General features: G+C 41.5%; 1 protein-coding gene across 1 annotated transcript in view; it reads left to right on the forward strand.

Moving 5' to 3' along the window:
* EPSTI1 (epithelial stromal interaction 1) overlaps positions 1–17,169 on the forward strand; it is a 145,002-nt gene that overhangs the window by 87,902 nt on the left and 39,931 nt on the right. The window contains exons 5-6 of the mRNA XM_069205421.1: positions 5,289–5,372; positions 10,655–10,728. Coding sequence (XP_069061522.1) covers positions 5,289–5,372; positions 10,655–10,728 — 158 coding nt within the window. The remainder of the gene's footprint in view (positions 1–5,288; positions 5,373–10,654; positions 10,729–17,169) is intronic.

Consider the following 17,169-nt stretch of genomic DNA (forward strand, 5'->3'; position numbering starts at 1 on the left):
GTCTGCTGAAGCACCAGTGCCATTCATCTGTTCTTGTTTTATGACACAATGATGGTGCCTTCTCACAAGCCCCCCACCTCCCCCCTCAATGCAGCAGGGACATCCAGGACGCATGATCGTGGGCAGTGTTCACAGATGGGAACGGCTAAACCAGGATGCAGGATTTTGGTATAGGTGCCGAGGAGCTCTTGGGCTGTGCTACTGGTCAGCCATCTTATCAGCTCTGATACCCCTCTCCCCCCCTCCCCTACACACACACACACACAATACACTGCTTCTTCTCTCTGTAATGCCAATAATAACATTCTTTCTTTTGCCATACATTTGGGCATTTTTTCACTTTCCAGGCTTTCTCCCCTTCAGTAGCCAAACCCATCAGTCTCCCTAGCAAAAGGGTGGGCTAGCATTGGACTGTCTTACTTCATTTTTTAAAACTGCCTTCCACTTTCCTTCTTCTTGGCAATCCCTCCCTTAAGTTTCAAGTGTTCTTCTCTTGTGTTAGGGGCTGTGGTGCTGGGATGGTGGCAGTGCTGCTTGTGCTGCACCATCATTGTCTCTGCTGGCTTACCCCATCCATCCTTTGGAGGTTCCTACATTTCCACCGCAAATAGTGCGTAATTAATTCCGTGGGTGATGATCTGCCTCATGCACCTTTATAGTCCCGGGAATGTTAGTGCTGCATGTATGCATTATGTGTGATGTTGATGGAAGGGGGAATCGAACTGATTTCATGCTTCAGGGCTGATGAAGTAAAATACTTGATATCCTTGTATTCTATCTGCTTGATCTAGAAACATCGGGATCATAATGGATGTTTCTTTCGCATGTTCCTTAATTTCTTTTTAAATGTTTTAGTTTACATTTTAGACTCAAATAACCGTTTTTATATGGCACTGGAAAATATCGGTACATTATATTAATATAGTTCACTTTATTCTCAGTAAAATGGGGGAGGACTTTGGAGGAGAAACCACCTCACACACAGCAAATTCCTTAGTGCAAACATGGGCAACAAGCTAGGACATTTAAAATGGGCAGGGATACCTCCTTCTAATGCTTCTGTTCCTCTTGTACACCAGCAATCCGCTCTCCACACCAGAAAATACGCATTCTCTGACATATGTTTTCTGTCTTAATTATGCCATGTCAGTTGAGCTGAAGGATGGAGCTACTTCCCTGTGTCCTGGGGTGGAACCATTTGCATCACACTGTATAGCATTTGTCTATGGAAGCAGTAGGGCAGTGGTTCCCAAACTTCTGACTCTTGTGGACCCCCACTGAATCAGGGTGCTGTATAGGCAAAAGGCAGGAAATGTACCTATGTAGTTTACATGTGCTGGTAGTGTAAAACTCCTAAATTCGTTTTTACACTGCTGTGAGGCCTGCTCCCTTCACAGGCTAACATTGGGGCTGCCCTCATATATTGTTTGGGTGGTAGCTGCTGATCTGAAAGGAGTAGGAAGGTCAAATTTAGTATGGTAATACAAAATCCTGCTGACTGGTGAAGTTGGATTTAATATTACTATTTTAGAAATGCTACTTTTAGAAAGTGAGCATTTCTCTGCACTTAAAACCTTCTGTGCCTTACAGTCCACGCCTGGCTGGGTTTAGCTGACAGCTCCCTTGTGCATTCACTCGGACACACCCCAAACACAGGATACTCAGCCTCACTTGCCTCAGCCTTACATCTGCATTTTGAATGGGTCTTCCTGGGCTGGGAGGGCCTAACAATTGCATGTCAAAGGACAGTAGTCTGCCCTCACACAAAGGACTGCCACACCCCCTACTGGGACCCTGGCACACAGGATTGAACTGAAAGGGGACCTTGTGCACTTCTAAGCCACCATTTGAAGTCTCCCCCACTTCAAAGGTACATTTGAATATTTAAACAGGGCCTCTGCCCCTTCCAACTCAGACACTTCCTGGAAAAGAAACTTGAACCAGAACCTGCATGCTGCCAAGAAGAACTGCCTGGCTGCCCACAGAACTTGCCTGTCTGCTTTCTGTGAAGGGCTGCTGCCTTGCTGTTGTCCTGCTGCCTTGCTGCTCTCTGACTGAGGTGAGGATGTGCTCTCCAAGGGCTTGGATAGAGCTTGCCTCCTGTTCCCTGAAGTCTCAGGACCAAAAATACTTCATCTCTTCAAGAAGGACTCCTTGTGCGGTGAAATTCGACGAAAGCCTGCCAGAAACGATGTGCAGCCTGCACTGCGTTGAAAAATTCACTGTTCGCCAAACCGGAATGACTCAGCCCAACTTCCAGAGAGGAATCGTCGCAGCGCCTGCCGTGCAGTAGAAAATTAGACGCAATGGCCACTGAATCAACGCAGCTCCTGTGACTTCGCAGGAAATCCACGCACCATTCCCAGGCATCTGAAAACCCCCGCAACCCGAAGAGGATCCATGGCCGAGCGCCGGAAATCGATGCACAGCCTTCCCTGCGTGAAAACTAAACGATGCATCGCTGTGTGCGGCCCGAAAATTGACACACCCCTTTGTTTCCACGCATCTCCTCCTCTGAGGTTCTTTGCGGAGATTTTGCACGCAAACCAGGTACTTTGTGCTTGAAAGAGACATTTATTGCTTTTAAAACACTTTAAGACACTTTTCTATCACTTTTACAGTGATATCTCAACATATACTTATTGCATTTTTTATCGTTTTGACCTGTATCTTATCAGATAAATATTATATATTTTTAGAAAACACTGTGTGGTGCTATACTGTGTTATTAGATGATTTATTGCACAAATACTTTACACATTGCCTTCTAGGTTAAGCCTGACTGCTCAGTACCAAGCTACCAGAGGGTGGGCACAGGATAATTTGGATTGTGTGTGGCTTACCCTGACTAGAGTGAGGGTCCTTGCTTGGACAGGGGGTAACCTGACTGCCACAAAAGGGCCCCATTTCTAACAGAACGTATTTCTATGCATGCTAACCTTTTTAGCAGAATAAGGAAACTGAAAGGCTGGGGAAAAAAGCCCAACTTTATAATTTGTGCCATTCAGTTTGCCTACAGTTGTATGGTAGTCCATAGCTCACTTTGCTAGATTACGGTTGCAACTTATGAACTGCACAGCTACCAAAGATTCTCTGACAAAAGCAGTAACCGACTGTGCTATGCACATAAAATACTGTTTTTTCGTGATAGGTGTTCTTTGCAGCAGGCATATTAACCATCTGCGCTAACTTAGGTGAGGCAAAACTCTCATCTCTTTCCAGCAAGTACATTAATCATCAGAGTTATCTTGACACTTTTATTTTTCCGCAAGCTGCTGGATGTACATGAAACTTTGTCATGCTTTTGAAACTGCTGCACAAATGAAGTAATAATATAAAACACCTAGTGAGAGGACTCCCATGGAGAAGTGGCTTCCAGGTAATGTGTCACGGATTCCGGGGGTCCACGTACCACAGGTTGGGAACCACTGCAGTGGGGGCCACCTGGTATCTCTGGTTTATTGTTGCTGGCGATCCTGTAGGGAGCTTGGTTACCCAAAACGTTTTGCAACTTCATATTTTTCCCAGAAATTAATATTGAAAGTCTACTGTGGATATCAACTGGAGCAAAGCTACAGCTGAGCATCCTACATGTCCCAAATTACACTTCCTCTAGTCTTAAGACCGTACTGATGTTGATGGCTGCTGATTGAATTTTACTCACTTAACTAAGTCCAGACATCATCATCAGCCCAAACTAATGCCTTTAATTTATTATCCCAAGCTTCCCTCTGTATTTTCTCTTCTGGCTCACGCCCCCACACCCCAGCCCCCAAAATGAAGTCTATAGGCATATGCAGGTGAACATCACTCCTAAGTTGTTTTTCCTAAATAGAAGATCACCTTTTTAATGAAAGTATTTCGTCATTGCCCAACATGGTTTATGCCATCTAGCAGGATTGTCTAAGTTTTATGGGCTTGGCTGTTGATTGTTGCAGTTTCTACAAGAACATAATTTAATTTGTTTTTCTTCAACCAGAGATGGTCAGGAGCCCACATCATCATCATCATTATTGTTCATCCATTTACTGTAGTGTGTGTTTGGACTGGGCAGAAATGGCCGTTTTGGATGTTGTCTGTTCCTATTGTTTAGTGTTGTACCAATATCATGTTCAGGGGTATTCTACTTGTAGATGGAACTGGATGCTTCCGAAATATACTAGTCCTGTAAAAAAAATCCACATGTCATTTTTGGTGCCATTCAGTGAAGCAACATATTATGACAGTGTTTTCACTATCTCAGAGCTCTGACAGTAGCCTGTCTGATTATGCCAAAGCTCGTATTGTATCGAAGTTTGGATGGGGCTGGACGTAGACGAGATGAGGTAGTTCAAAGGCTGGAATGACTGTGAGTTTGTACACACTCCCATACGAGGATGCTTAAGGGTATTCACCAACTCCTCTCTGATCTCTTTCGACAGTAGAAAATGTTGGAAATGTACTCCTGTCGAGGCAGGAGTAAAGCGTTTTCCAGGGTGAGAAAAGGGTGTGTGTGTGGGGGAAAGGGTTTTGCCAAGCTTTCATGCTACTGTGTGTATTTGCATATAACCAGGAAACATTCTGTGAGCATTGTAAATAGCCTCAAATTGTTACATTTTGCAACATATGTACTCTTTTTACATTGCAATTGTGTCAGTAACACAAGCTCCCTCCATTTCCTTTTAGTCCTCGCCCTAATACTAAAGTTTTTTAATTAATGAATCTTATATACAGTTTTAAACATATGAATACAAATCGTGCCTTAGTAGCAGACATTCTTCTTTTTCCTCTTATGTGTGTAATACTGCAACCTATCAGCCAAACGGCTTGTGCGTCATGGAGTCGGGCCTACTTGTGCAGCTGATAAAATAAATATAAAATCTTATTGTCCTTGTCCCAAACATTATGTCTTAGGTCTCGGGTAATAGGAATTTCACAACTCTGCATGTTTGTTTGTGGAGCTCTGCGAGGTTGAGGTGTTGGCTTGGTTACCTTTTTTGATATACACTTTGGCTGGATACCTTTTTGTATTTAAGTGCCTATATAGTTACAAAGTGCATTTGGCTTTCCCCTTACATTCTCCATATGAATCCACATAGTACACGACGAGCATTCTTTTACAATTGGTGTATCTATGTTTTGCCTTTGTCATTAAAAGTTTGAAACTTGATGTGTCTGTGTCCTTCATAGTGACCCAGCGGCAGCAGGTAAAGTGTTTGAATCAATTTTAGACGTTTCTTGAGAACAATACTACTGCTATTCAATATGAAGTACAACATTTTATCTGTATTTTTTGTTTCTTCTTCTAGTTGAAGAGAGAGGACTACAAAAAAAAGCAAAAGGAGGCAGAAGAAGCTGAAATCCAAAAAATGAAAGCCATCCAGAGAGAAAAGGTATGTTTTTTTTCCCCCGCAGATTGCCTTCTTAATTTGAGACCGTGCTGCTCTGAAGTGGCACATGAACTTAATGTAATCAAAATACATCTTTCTTCCTCTTGCATCCATCCCTGTGCTACACTCTCTTTGATGAAAGGTGCTAAACACTCAATTAATTCAAATTGTGTAGGTCCCAAAAAGATGCGAATCTATCCCAGCTGCGTGGTAAATGAGCCAATACAAAGAATTCCGTTGAGCTAGGGCTAAGTTTAAGTCTCTCTCAGGTAAGCACGCTTGAAGTTCTCCAGCTCTCCTCCATACCGACAAACTAATTTATCTTTTCCAAATTCTGCTCAACAAAATTGTCAAAAACAAAAGTATCCCACTCCAATGCAACGCATCAGGAGCATCACTGAAAAATTTATGCAAATGAAGGTAGGCAGGAGGGTACATGGCAAAAGTGTAATGTCTCCTGGAGTGACAATCATTTCCAATAATACTACCTGATGTGTAGTCTACTGGCCTAATCTTGAAAAACACGGGGTCTCATGCAGACTTGGTATCACATCATTAATTCTTGATAGAGGCAACAATCGTCCCACATTCCTTACCTAAAACTCTGAAGGTCCACACGGACGTTTGAAAACATTCTGTAGAAAGCAATGTAATGCTGACCCACACCACTCAGTGTACTTACAATGTTACCTTTATTTCCTTCCATTGCAGAATAATGCATAAATCGGGTGTTGGGGATTAGTGGAGTGCTGAAGTAACTTAAAATATCAGTCTTTAATGAAATTTGACTAAAGATGGCGTCACTGTGTCTTAATATCTCTGGAGTTCCAAAAGTATGTCTCTCAATTTAGATGCAACTGTGGGCTATGTTCATTATTGTATAAAATAAACTGCATTTTACACACTTAATGTTCATTTTATAGTGCATTAAACAACATTACCCAACCGTGGATTAATATTGAGAAAATGATTTTCAAAGAAATAGCCAACTTCTCCTTCTAACCATCTGTATGCTCACTCTTTTACTAAATCGAATAGTGTATTTATTAGGACCAGCAATGAGTTCCGCATTTGATATGTTCAACACGCACATCTTTATGACACTACGTCATAGAAGTTCTTTTTTTTTATTCAATTAAGACTTGTGAGTCGATACAGGTTCATTTGATCCGTAATTGCAACTGCCCTTTGCACCACTGTCCACAAGTTGAAAGCCTACTTATATTTACCCAGTTTCCCTCAAATGTTAGCCCATGCGACTCATTGTAAAGATGTTCCTTATAGTCTAAAGCTGTATACTGTAAAGTGAAATGGAAATTAAAAGTAGAACGTTATATGGTTCTGACATTGAGTTTTTATGCAAAATTTGGGCCACTAAATCTGAAGATAATTTACTATTGAACAGAAACTAACACTTCATTACTTTTTAATGTCTGAGAATGAGTACTGCCTGCTATATTATTACATTTCACCTGTAAGCTTTAATAAAAACGAATGTGATTTACTTTGACGCTGGCTTCTGAGAATGATGGCCAGGTGGCTGAACCCAAGGAAAGTACTCAGTGGTCCATGATGAAATTATGCACTTGACACAAACCTCTTGGTATTGAACTGAATGGAAGAACAGTAGACTGACAAAAGTGTCTGGTTATGTACAGGAAATGTGCCATACGGGCCATTGTATATACCAACTAAAAGGAAAACGTACAGTTTAGAGTAACCAGACGTCACGGATTTGCCCGGACAATCACGGTTTTCCGATGACTGTCTCAGTGTCCCGACACTTGTTTAAAAAATACACAAGTGGCCCGGTTTTGGGAGAGGGTCGGGTAAGCACGCACATTTATCACTGTGCACTGTGTTCACACAGGCCCTCTCCAGACACCACTAACAGAGTATTTTTTTTAAAACTCTCCTGATTTGCTAACTGGCTTAATTCACGCTGCACAGCAGGATTTAATGAGGGGCAAATAAACCCATGCGGAGCCCATCGCCCGAGGCCAGAATAACAAAGCTCCCATTGCAAAACACTGGAGCATGGTCGAGGGACTCTTTAATTTTCATGCTACAGAGGTGTGTGTGTGGTGTGTTCCATATGGCTGTCCTGCTATATGTATATTTAAAGCAACTGACATAGAAATAGGACTACATGTTGGCACTGATCAGTGCAGTGTCAACATTTAGTCCTATTTCTATGTCAATGGCTGCCCCGGTTTTTTGCTCAGAACATCTGGTCACCCTAGTACAGTTTCCAATTCAAAAAAGCATTTGAGTACAGGAAGTATTACTACTGCAGTAATATTTTACTTAGTCATATGTGCCATTGTGAATCTGCTCTGAAACGTCCAAATCCTTTCCTATTAGTAAAGGTGTAAAGAGGACTTTCTATTTGTCCCAGTTGTTTTCGAACGCTCCATTGATATTCCTATTTTGTTCCACTTTAGGGGGTCTGTTCACAATTGAGTTCAGTAAGCAGTGCTGTGGAGTGCTCCTTTACATACCCTTACTTACCTTATGTGAATCAGCTCCAACGTTGAGATTCTGTAGTAGAGCTCTGACATACAGTAGTTGTGTCAGATTATAGAATGTGTTTTTGCTGGGCTGTGTAGAAAAATAAAACAAGTAAATCAACTAAAACTGAAACTCCATTGCCATTAGTGCCTCTAATGATGAAAATACTGGCAGAAGAGCCACTGTATGTTTCTTTAGCACTTTGCTCCAAACCTGAGCATGCTTCAAAGAGCCATTCAAGAAACGCATCGGGATAATATCACCACCACTGGATGATCCATATCTCCCCTCTGTAACAATATCAAATAGTTGCCACCTACAGAGCACCCTCAGATACACAAGAGAAAGGGTTTACCTCAATTTCTCTAATTTCTTTTATTTATTTTTTAGTTTCGAGTTCAGAATATTCATCCTATACACCTACTTAACCAACAGGTTCTCTAGATGATATGACTTTCCAGGAGTCTTTGCTGGGGGGACAGTTGAATTAAATATTCCAGTTGAAGTCACACAGACTTCGTTCTCCATTATAAAGGCGGCACTACAATCTCTCTTTGCTACTAGATATGTTCCACTATTTACTCCTGAGTTTGAAGAGCTGGTGGGGAAAAATGTCTCTCCTGGTATAACCAAGATTGTTGTAAACAAAGACTCAAAAAATACAGTCTATCAGTACGAGACGCGATATTCCCTTCTAAAGAGCACAAGGCAAACTCTGAACGGTTTTCCACATATCTCACTAATTCCACTGTTCCTAGTGAAGTTGAGGTATGCAACGCTAAGGGGATTCTCATTGCCCCGGAGTAGCAGAGACTAGGTTATTTTCCAGAGCTTGATTGACCTGCCTTGAAGTCTAGACAGGAGGCTGCCATGTACACCAAATTTGCTGACTAGGATGCGTGCACAGGTATAACATCCCAAAGCGAGGCCCTTCAATGTGTCCGCATTGCTCCTGATATTGTGTAGTATAGACTGCTAAATCTCCCTCAAGAATGTATGCACATCCTAAAAAGGGTGATAAGACCACGCATGCTTGAAACCTTTACATGGAAAAAGTTCTATCTTTGGTGTCTGTGCCATAACTATGACGCGGTGTCCTGCTAAGAGGAAGTGATTATTCCATACATGCATCATCTGGCCCAGTCTGTTCTGCAGTTTGCCTCAGTCAAAGCATATTTGCCTGCTATTACTGCTTGCAGGAAATGTCCTGCTTAAAAAGTTTTTTTCACAAAACATGTCAGAGTTTTGGGAGGGATTAAATAACTTTTTCTCAAATGCAACAGCCTTTTCCTTTATTTGGCGCTCAGTCAAAATGGATGTCTTCTCCCTTGAGCCTAAACAGAAGGTGTAGTTGCTTCATCTCACTTGGAATGTTGCATACTTAGTAGCAGTTGCATCATCACGTAGCTTCGAGCTCTATCTGCATTGGAACTGTATGGTTGACTTGTATCCGTCCACATCTAACATTGTTTACATTCAGTTAACTACTTTTTTCTTTTCGTTTCGGCAGTCCATAGGAGTATATGTGCTTTGTTCCTCTCTTCTGACTGTGCTGCTTTTCTCTTGTTGTCCCCCACACCTCCTTTGCCGTAGGTTTGCTTGTAAATGTGTTTTGCTGGATGCTGATTCTAGAGTAGGTGCAGTGCTTGGTCAGGTTCCGCTAACAAATCTCTTTCAGTGAGGTTGTTTTTTTAAGTTCCACCTTTTCTTGATTGTCTTACCATTCAGAGCACGGAGATAGCTGTTTTTTCGGCATGAGCTTCCAATTCTATTCTACATTTAGGACTATCAGTGAAGACCTAATGATGCAGAAGGGAATGCTACTTGCAGTCCTAATTCTGCAATTTGTGAACAGCAACTCGTATTCAGTTGATTTAAAAATCTGCATGGTTCATCAAAAAGAAGTGAGCCCTTGAAGCAACTGCCAGTACAAGGTATATTGTGATGGGGAAGCTCCTAGTTCCTTAAACGGACTGCATATGTTCACTTCTCAGTGACTAGGGCATACCGGGCAGTTTTTTTTTCTTCATGTGCTTTCCTTCACCTGAGTTTGAAGTTTTTGTTCCTTTGTTTGCAGCAGTTTTGATGGCTCATGCTGCAATGTTGCCTTATGTATTATTGAAAGTAAAAGAAAAGATTCTGAAAAAAATCTTGCCAGTTAAGGCTGGGGGTCTTTTCTTGCATTTGGGCAATCTAGCTTTTCACGTCTTATAAATGCAAGTATTCAGTTTGGTGATGAAGTGGTCCAGGACCCCCACACCAGATGGGAATATTCTACATATGACTTTGTTGAAGTTACCTACAGTGCAGAAATAGGATTACAAGTAACTTTTACTTCTGTATCCTGAATGTGCTATATGTGAAAGCCAGTGCTTTCAGCCAGACGGTAGTGATCTATGTATTTGGTACTCTGCTTTTTGGGCAAAATACTACGTACCTTCCGGATCATCCATCCTATAAGGATAGTGGTATACAGAAATGTATAGAAGATGATTCTAGAGTACTTTGAGTCTGTGAGATGTCCTCAAATGAGTACTTGAAATTTAAAGTTACTTTAAAGATCTTATCAATAGTTGTCATTTTGAACTCCGATATATTGGATATGTAAGAGAAGTACAATTTCAAAGGTCTTTATCATTCTGGCACAAAAACTCTTAGGTGCACAGTGACCGCTTTAGCTAGATCTAACTGTGACCAATAACAAAGCTTAATAAATCAGTTCTTCTGTATTTGTATCACTTGTAAATAAATGTATGTTCTGCCACTTGATGCAGGCAAATATGCTAGAGCAAAAAAGAAGGCAACAGGAGATACAGAGAAGGGGAACGTTTGAAGAAGACCGATATCAGTAAGTGACTTTAATTGTTTTAAAGAAAAATAATATTTAATAATGTGATAAAGTGAAAGCGTCATTGCTAGTTGGATTTCATACAGATTGCAAGGGTAGGACCTTATGGTTTCAAGATGTAGGCACTTCCTATGCTGCTACAGAGAACATTGCAAAAGACATATCAATATGTAAACCCTCAACACATATAATGTGCACAAGCTCCATCAATCCAGCCTTATTAACACTAGGGCATCATTTCCTGGGTATAAAATCCCTTCCTTTCTTTGTTTCCAATGTATTGTTTTATATATTAAATATTATATGTATTGTTATATACCTGCCTTCCGTCTGCAGGATCATCCCAAGCTTTTTGCCTTCTTCCTTTCCTTATTGGTGAATTCGTTTTTGTTGGCTTTATATGTAATTTACGTATAAGTTCTTAATAAAGCGCATTACCTGTGCCCAAGGCCGGTGAATAAAATGCTACTAGTGGCCTGCAGCACTGATTGTGCTGCTCAATTGAGTAGCCCTTCAGCATGCCTCAGACCTGCCATCGCAGAGCCTGTGTGTGCAGGTTTAAAAAATCATGGTGACCAGGTAAGTCAACTCCAGGCCCTAACCTTCCTTTTGAATACATATGTCATCCCTAAGGTAGGCCCTGGACAGTCCAAGGGCAGGGTGCAGTGTATTTAAAAAGTGTGACATGTATTGTAATGTTCTACATGATCTAATAGTGGAAAAACTCTTAAGTCTGTTTTTCACTACTGCAAGGCCTATCTCTCTCATAGGATAACATTGTGATTACCTCATTACATTTTATAAGTATATTCTTCAATTGGGAAGGGATAGGACCCCGAAGTGTATTGTCTCTGGAATCACAATTTAAAATCAAAACTCATTGTGAAGTTGTATTTTAAGTTGTATTTCTGGAAATGCCACTTTTAGAAAGTTGCAGATTTCTTACGTTTGCCATTGATGCCTTCTGTTTGTCTCTAAATACACGTATAGGGTGGGTGACAGCTGGGCTTTGTGCATTCCCCCAAGACAGCCGCACACAATGGGGGCTTAGGTGTGACTGATGGGCCATCCTGCATGTAAATGGGTCATCCTGAGCAGGATGGGGGGAGGGGCTGATACACCTGAATAGGCTGTGTCCTGCCCCTACACAAAGGGCTGCATACTCTTCCTGTAGTCAGTCTGGAGCCAGGATATGAAGGGCCAGGACTCGATGCACTTCAAAGGCATTTCTTTGACGTCTCCCACACTTCAAAGGCACACCTGGGTGTAAGTACTGGACATCAGACACTACTAACTCAGTACATTTCTTGGCCTGTCGATACTCTGCCAGGAACAAGGTCTGCTGTGCTAATACCAGGACTACTAGTCTGTTAGACTGCCACTCTGCTTGATTTCTGCTTTGCTGACCTACTGCCTCTTGCCTAGGAGTGAGACCTATATTTCTCCACCCCAACTTACCTGCATCTACACCTGGACTCTGCCAGCTATGAGTCTACCCCGCCACGTTCCCCAACCCCCCCCCCCTGTTCTGGACCCTTGGAAATGAGGCCTAAGGTTCTTCCTCAGTCAACCCACACAACCTCATCGGAACCAGCACATCTTCACTGTTGCATACATCGGAACTGGTGAATCCTCATCGCTGTGCGGAGTGGCCCCGGAGCATAGTCTTTGGAAGCAGCGCATCACCCTCGGAATTGACACATTCTCTGCTACAGGAGCAGAACCGAGGCAGGTTTCATTTTCGGAACCAGGACATCTTCCTCAGAACCACTGTGTCATTAAGTTTGTGTGAAGAAAACAGGCACATCTCCTTCTATTGCAGGATCGGAACCAGCGCATCACCTTGGTTGCACCTCGCATCTTCCTCAACTCAACCAGAATCAAGGTACTTTTGTTCCATGGGTCTAAGTGGGTCCCTGTATCCAACCCGAACTTTATCGCGGCCAGCCTGAACTCTGGACTTTGTCCTGGTCCGGTGCTACCAGAAATCCCTGATTGGCGCTACTTGCCTCTGAGCACTTTTCTACAGTTAAAAAAAAAAAATCATAACTCATGTTCTACGTATTGGATTGTCATTTTGGTCTTGTTTTATTTATTAAATTAAGCTTAAACTAAGCTCTGTTTTTCTAACCAGGTGTAGTATCATTTTGTGTGGTGTTTTCACTGTTTTACTGTTTGAAGAGTTACACAAATACTTTAACACATTGCCTCTTAAGTTAAGCCTGACTGCTCTGTGACAAGCTACAGGAGGGTGAGCACAGGTTAATCTAAGGTGTTTGGCACTTACCCTGACTAGGATTGTGGTTCCTGGTTGGACAGGTTGCATACCATACCAGAAACCTAATTGTTAACACATATATACAATTGTGAAGCTGCTGCATTTTTTCGTCTTTTTATCAGTCGAGTCAGGAATTTACATATTTGGAGTTACATAATAACATTACATTTCACATATTTACAATTTTTAGACACTGGTACGTTAAATGGATGGCAGGATATTCAGTCAAGAGGTGACATCATGATTAGAAAGCAAGTTTCCAGGCTTCAAAGTCAGCAACATGGCCATTAGATCACATTTTCCCCAAACACTACCCCCCTGAATAAGATCAGTTTGCAGTAGATAGATAATAAGAACTTAACATAATCAGAGAACTACGTGTTAATCTGATGTACACATACGTCTTTTCTGATCCTAATGTCAAACTGTATTCGGCCATTATGAGATTACTATTGTTCTGGGTTCAGGGTCGCCTTTGATTTGTTCTTCGTGGTTAGTGTTCTGATTGTAGATTCCTTTTGGTTTTCATCCTTGAAATTGTAATGGGCTTCAGCAGGGTTTGTTGGGGTTGGAGAGAGAAGCTCATAGCACCCTGTCTAACCTCAAAGGTGTTGTGATATTTGAGTCATGATTCCCATCTCTTTTGCCATTTTTAGGCGTCTGCTAATGATAGTGTGTGTTTGAGCCTTGGGTCAGCCCAGTGCCCATGATTGCATGGGTTTGTTTGTCTAGCTCATTCCATGCTTCTGATTTGATTGATGCTTCCCTTATTCATTTTTGTCCCACCGAGGAGGGTTTCGGTCTCAGTGTTCTGAATGGCTGACTTGTATCCTTTCACATTTATCATTGCTTACGTTCCGATAACTACTTTTTTCTTTTAGTTTCAGCAGTCCATAGGAGTGCATGTATTTTCTTGGCCTATTCTCAGTGTGCTGCTTTCCTCTTCTTTTTCCTTGCATCTCCTTTGATCTGTGTTGCTTCCCCCACCCCTACACTTTAAAAAATATATATATAATCTGTTTTGCCCTTGTGCTTCTTTGCCCCTGTTCACTTGGCCTCCCCTCACCTGTTTTTTTGGGTTGAGCATAGCAGCGCTCAAGCGCTGCTTTTCTGACGTGTTGATATCTATGTGGGCTTTTAACCACACCCACGGCATGCCCTTCACAATCACTCGTTCATGAGCTTGCCTTTTGAAAATCCTTTGTTCTTATTGGTAAACGCTTTACGTTTGTCCCTCCTTGGGGCAGTTTTGTTACCACCTTGGACATCGACCTGTTACATGGATAATTACACAATTGCTGATATGTTTGACTGCAAACTAACTTCTTTTTCCTTTTGTGTCTCTCCATCGCGCTCACACTCATGGCTGCTGTGACGCTTTGAATTGACTCACTTATGTCAACTGTTTTACTTTTCATTTTCAATTTATGTGGCAAGAAAAGTCCAATTAGGAATTTAGAAAGCTAATAGCTCTAGCTCCAGCAAACGCAAGACACCTTGCTTTACCAAAGTTGTTTCCCTAAGCCACTGTGAAAAACCATACTCGTGAAATACAGTACTGTAAGAGGTTGTTGTTTTGTGGTTGATTAGATGCATGGCATCACAACAATCATAAATTCTTCCTAATCATAAAATACATTCCTCTTCCCTCGAGTGTGACTGCTCATTATCCCAGGAGGCTGTGCTCCACCTCTTATGTGTCTATGTGGCCTCCCCAATGTCTTGACCCCGGACAGCTCTCCTGGCCTATTGGTACTGATGTGACAGCTTAGCAGCAGAGGCTCAGCTTCTCCACACCTTATAGCTATTGTGGTTGTTGATTTATTTGATGGAGAGGGCAAGTGCTACTGAGCTAAAGGGCTAGTATAAATATACACTCACACGCAGGCCTCAGCAATGTTAACGGTGCATGCCTTACTGTGTGATTCTCATTGATCAGTTACCAATCCTCAAACTGAGGAAGTAAGTCTTATGTACCCCTACAGGGTTACTCATTTAAGAGCGCTGAAGCCTACGAAATAATACTCTCTCACAGAATAGTTTTAGTAGATATGTTGTAGTTAAATAAGATGGCCATATATACACTGGATCACAAAAAGTCCATTGAATTTAGTGGGATTTAAAATGACTGTGGTACTCAAAGCAAGGAGTGGCAAAGCCAAAATGTATGGCATTGGCTGCCAGCTGTTTGACAATTCTCATTCTGTTCCCTCATGATTTTTGCAAAACTTTATTGCTGGGGAGGCTGTCGGGTCCTCCTCAGTCTACAATAAGAAAACATTGGCTACAGGTAAAAACATATTTTGGTCTCGAAAAAGTACACACTACCAAAGTAGTCTCTGGCACTGAGGGGAACTACTTTGTGTGTGGATGTGATCCCTGTGAATGGGAAGCATGCCTTTACTCAGTGAGGTTAGCCAATGGGCTAACCCATTGCCTCTATATGCATACTTGAGTGGATGGAAACAAAATGTGAATGACATAACAAAAGATTAATGAAGGACGACTGACTGAAAAACTTTGTAACTATATATACACATAATTTTAGTACAATGTAGTAACACCAAGACATTGGCTAAGCCAATCTGCTGGTGTTGGCTGCCAGCCTATTTCCTTTGCTAATGAATTTTGTAGTGTTTTTGTAAATCTTTCTTCACAGAGGCTTGCATATACAGATACAGATAGATCTGCAAAGAGACAAATGGGCTTGCAATGATAGCTATAGTGGATAGGGTTACTAAGATAGATATAGACAGTCTTGCTAAGATAGATATAGATAGATGAATAGAGTTGCAAATACATAGGGATGCATAGATTTACAGACAGAGATAGTTACATAGATAGATGGATAGCTATACAGACATACTGGTAGTTGCAACAGGCCAACCGGTAGATAGACAAGTAGATAGCTAGTTCCACTGGTTCATTCACAGGTTCATAGAAAGATAGACAGGCAGGTAGTTAGAGAGGGTTACACAAATAGATATAAATAAATAGTGTTGCAAAGATAGCAGTAGGTAGACAGGTGGGTAAACAGGCTGACAGGTAGGTAGACCAGCCGGTAGATAGGAAGGCAGGTAAGATAGACAGATAGGCAGAGTTGCAAAGATATGAAATTAAGTGACCCACCTTTAATTAGAGCACTGACAGCAAAGTATAAAATCAAAGAAGCAGGACATACAGATTAAACTGATTTGCAAGTATAACAGTAGTCTCAATTGAAATAAATACTAGCATGACCTACAGGAATGCAGTTGTAAATATCTGCATAGTGAAAAGAACATAACTTTTTTAATAACATTTTCAAATGGACACAATCTGGTATGCTGTGAAACATTGGAGTTCAGATAAACAAAGGTCACTAGAAGGAATTTAAAACTGCATTAGCAGGAGCCACATACTAATAAAGCTGGGGTGTGCACAGTGCTCCCAACTAGTAAAAAGTGTCCTGCTGTCACAGGCTGCAAGACTAAGGCAAAACTGAACAATAAAGTAAAAACAAAAGGCTTGGCCCTGAAGGGAGCTACCTTGTGTGTAGATGTGCTTCTTGTGAAAGAGCAAAATGCAGTCACTCAAAGTGCAGTTATCCAGTGGCTGAAGTAGGCCGACACACTGCCGAGTGTTGTAGTGGGAGGAAGGAGAATGGCACAACAGACCAGTGGATGAAGAGAACTGTGTGAAACCCCTTTTAAGTAAGCGTATTATTAAACTTATAATTTAGGTATAATTTTAGTAAAATCAGAAGGGCTTGGCTAAAGCCATACCTACTGAGGTCTGGTCCTTCATAGCTCATCTCAATCAATTTAAGATCGTAGATTTTGTAAGTGGTCTGGTGGAGTGGTCCTGCTGATGCTGGGTGGTGTGGGGAAGACGTCTATTATATATTCTACAGATATAACAGTCTGTAAAGTGCTTGAGCTTCACCTTCTCATAAATGCCCCATTCTTTGTGCTTGAATTTGTAACCAGTGCTTACAGTCGGGTGCATTAACAAACCAATACGTGATAAGTGTTTGTAGGATACTTTCACATACACCTACTGATTGCACCTTATAAAAAAACAGATTTTAAATATAGGCTATGCTTAATCAGATGTTTACTGAAAATTACTTTGCAACTGTACCAAGTTATCCCAAAGAATGAAAGCATGAAGAATGCAAAGAC

This window comes from Pleurodeles waltl, chromosome 8 (assembly GCF_031143425.1).
Source record: "Pleurodeles waltl isolate 20211129_DDA chromosome 8, aPleWal1.hap1.20221129, whole genome shotgun sequence".
NCBI classification, from domain to species: Eukaryota; Metazoa; Chordata; class Amphibia; order Caudata; family Salamandridae; genus Pleurodeles; species Pleurodeles waltl.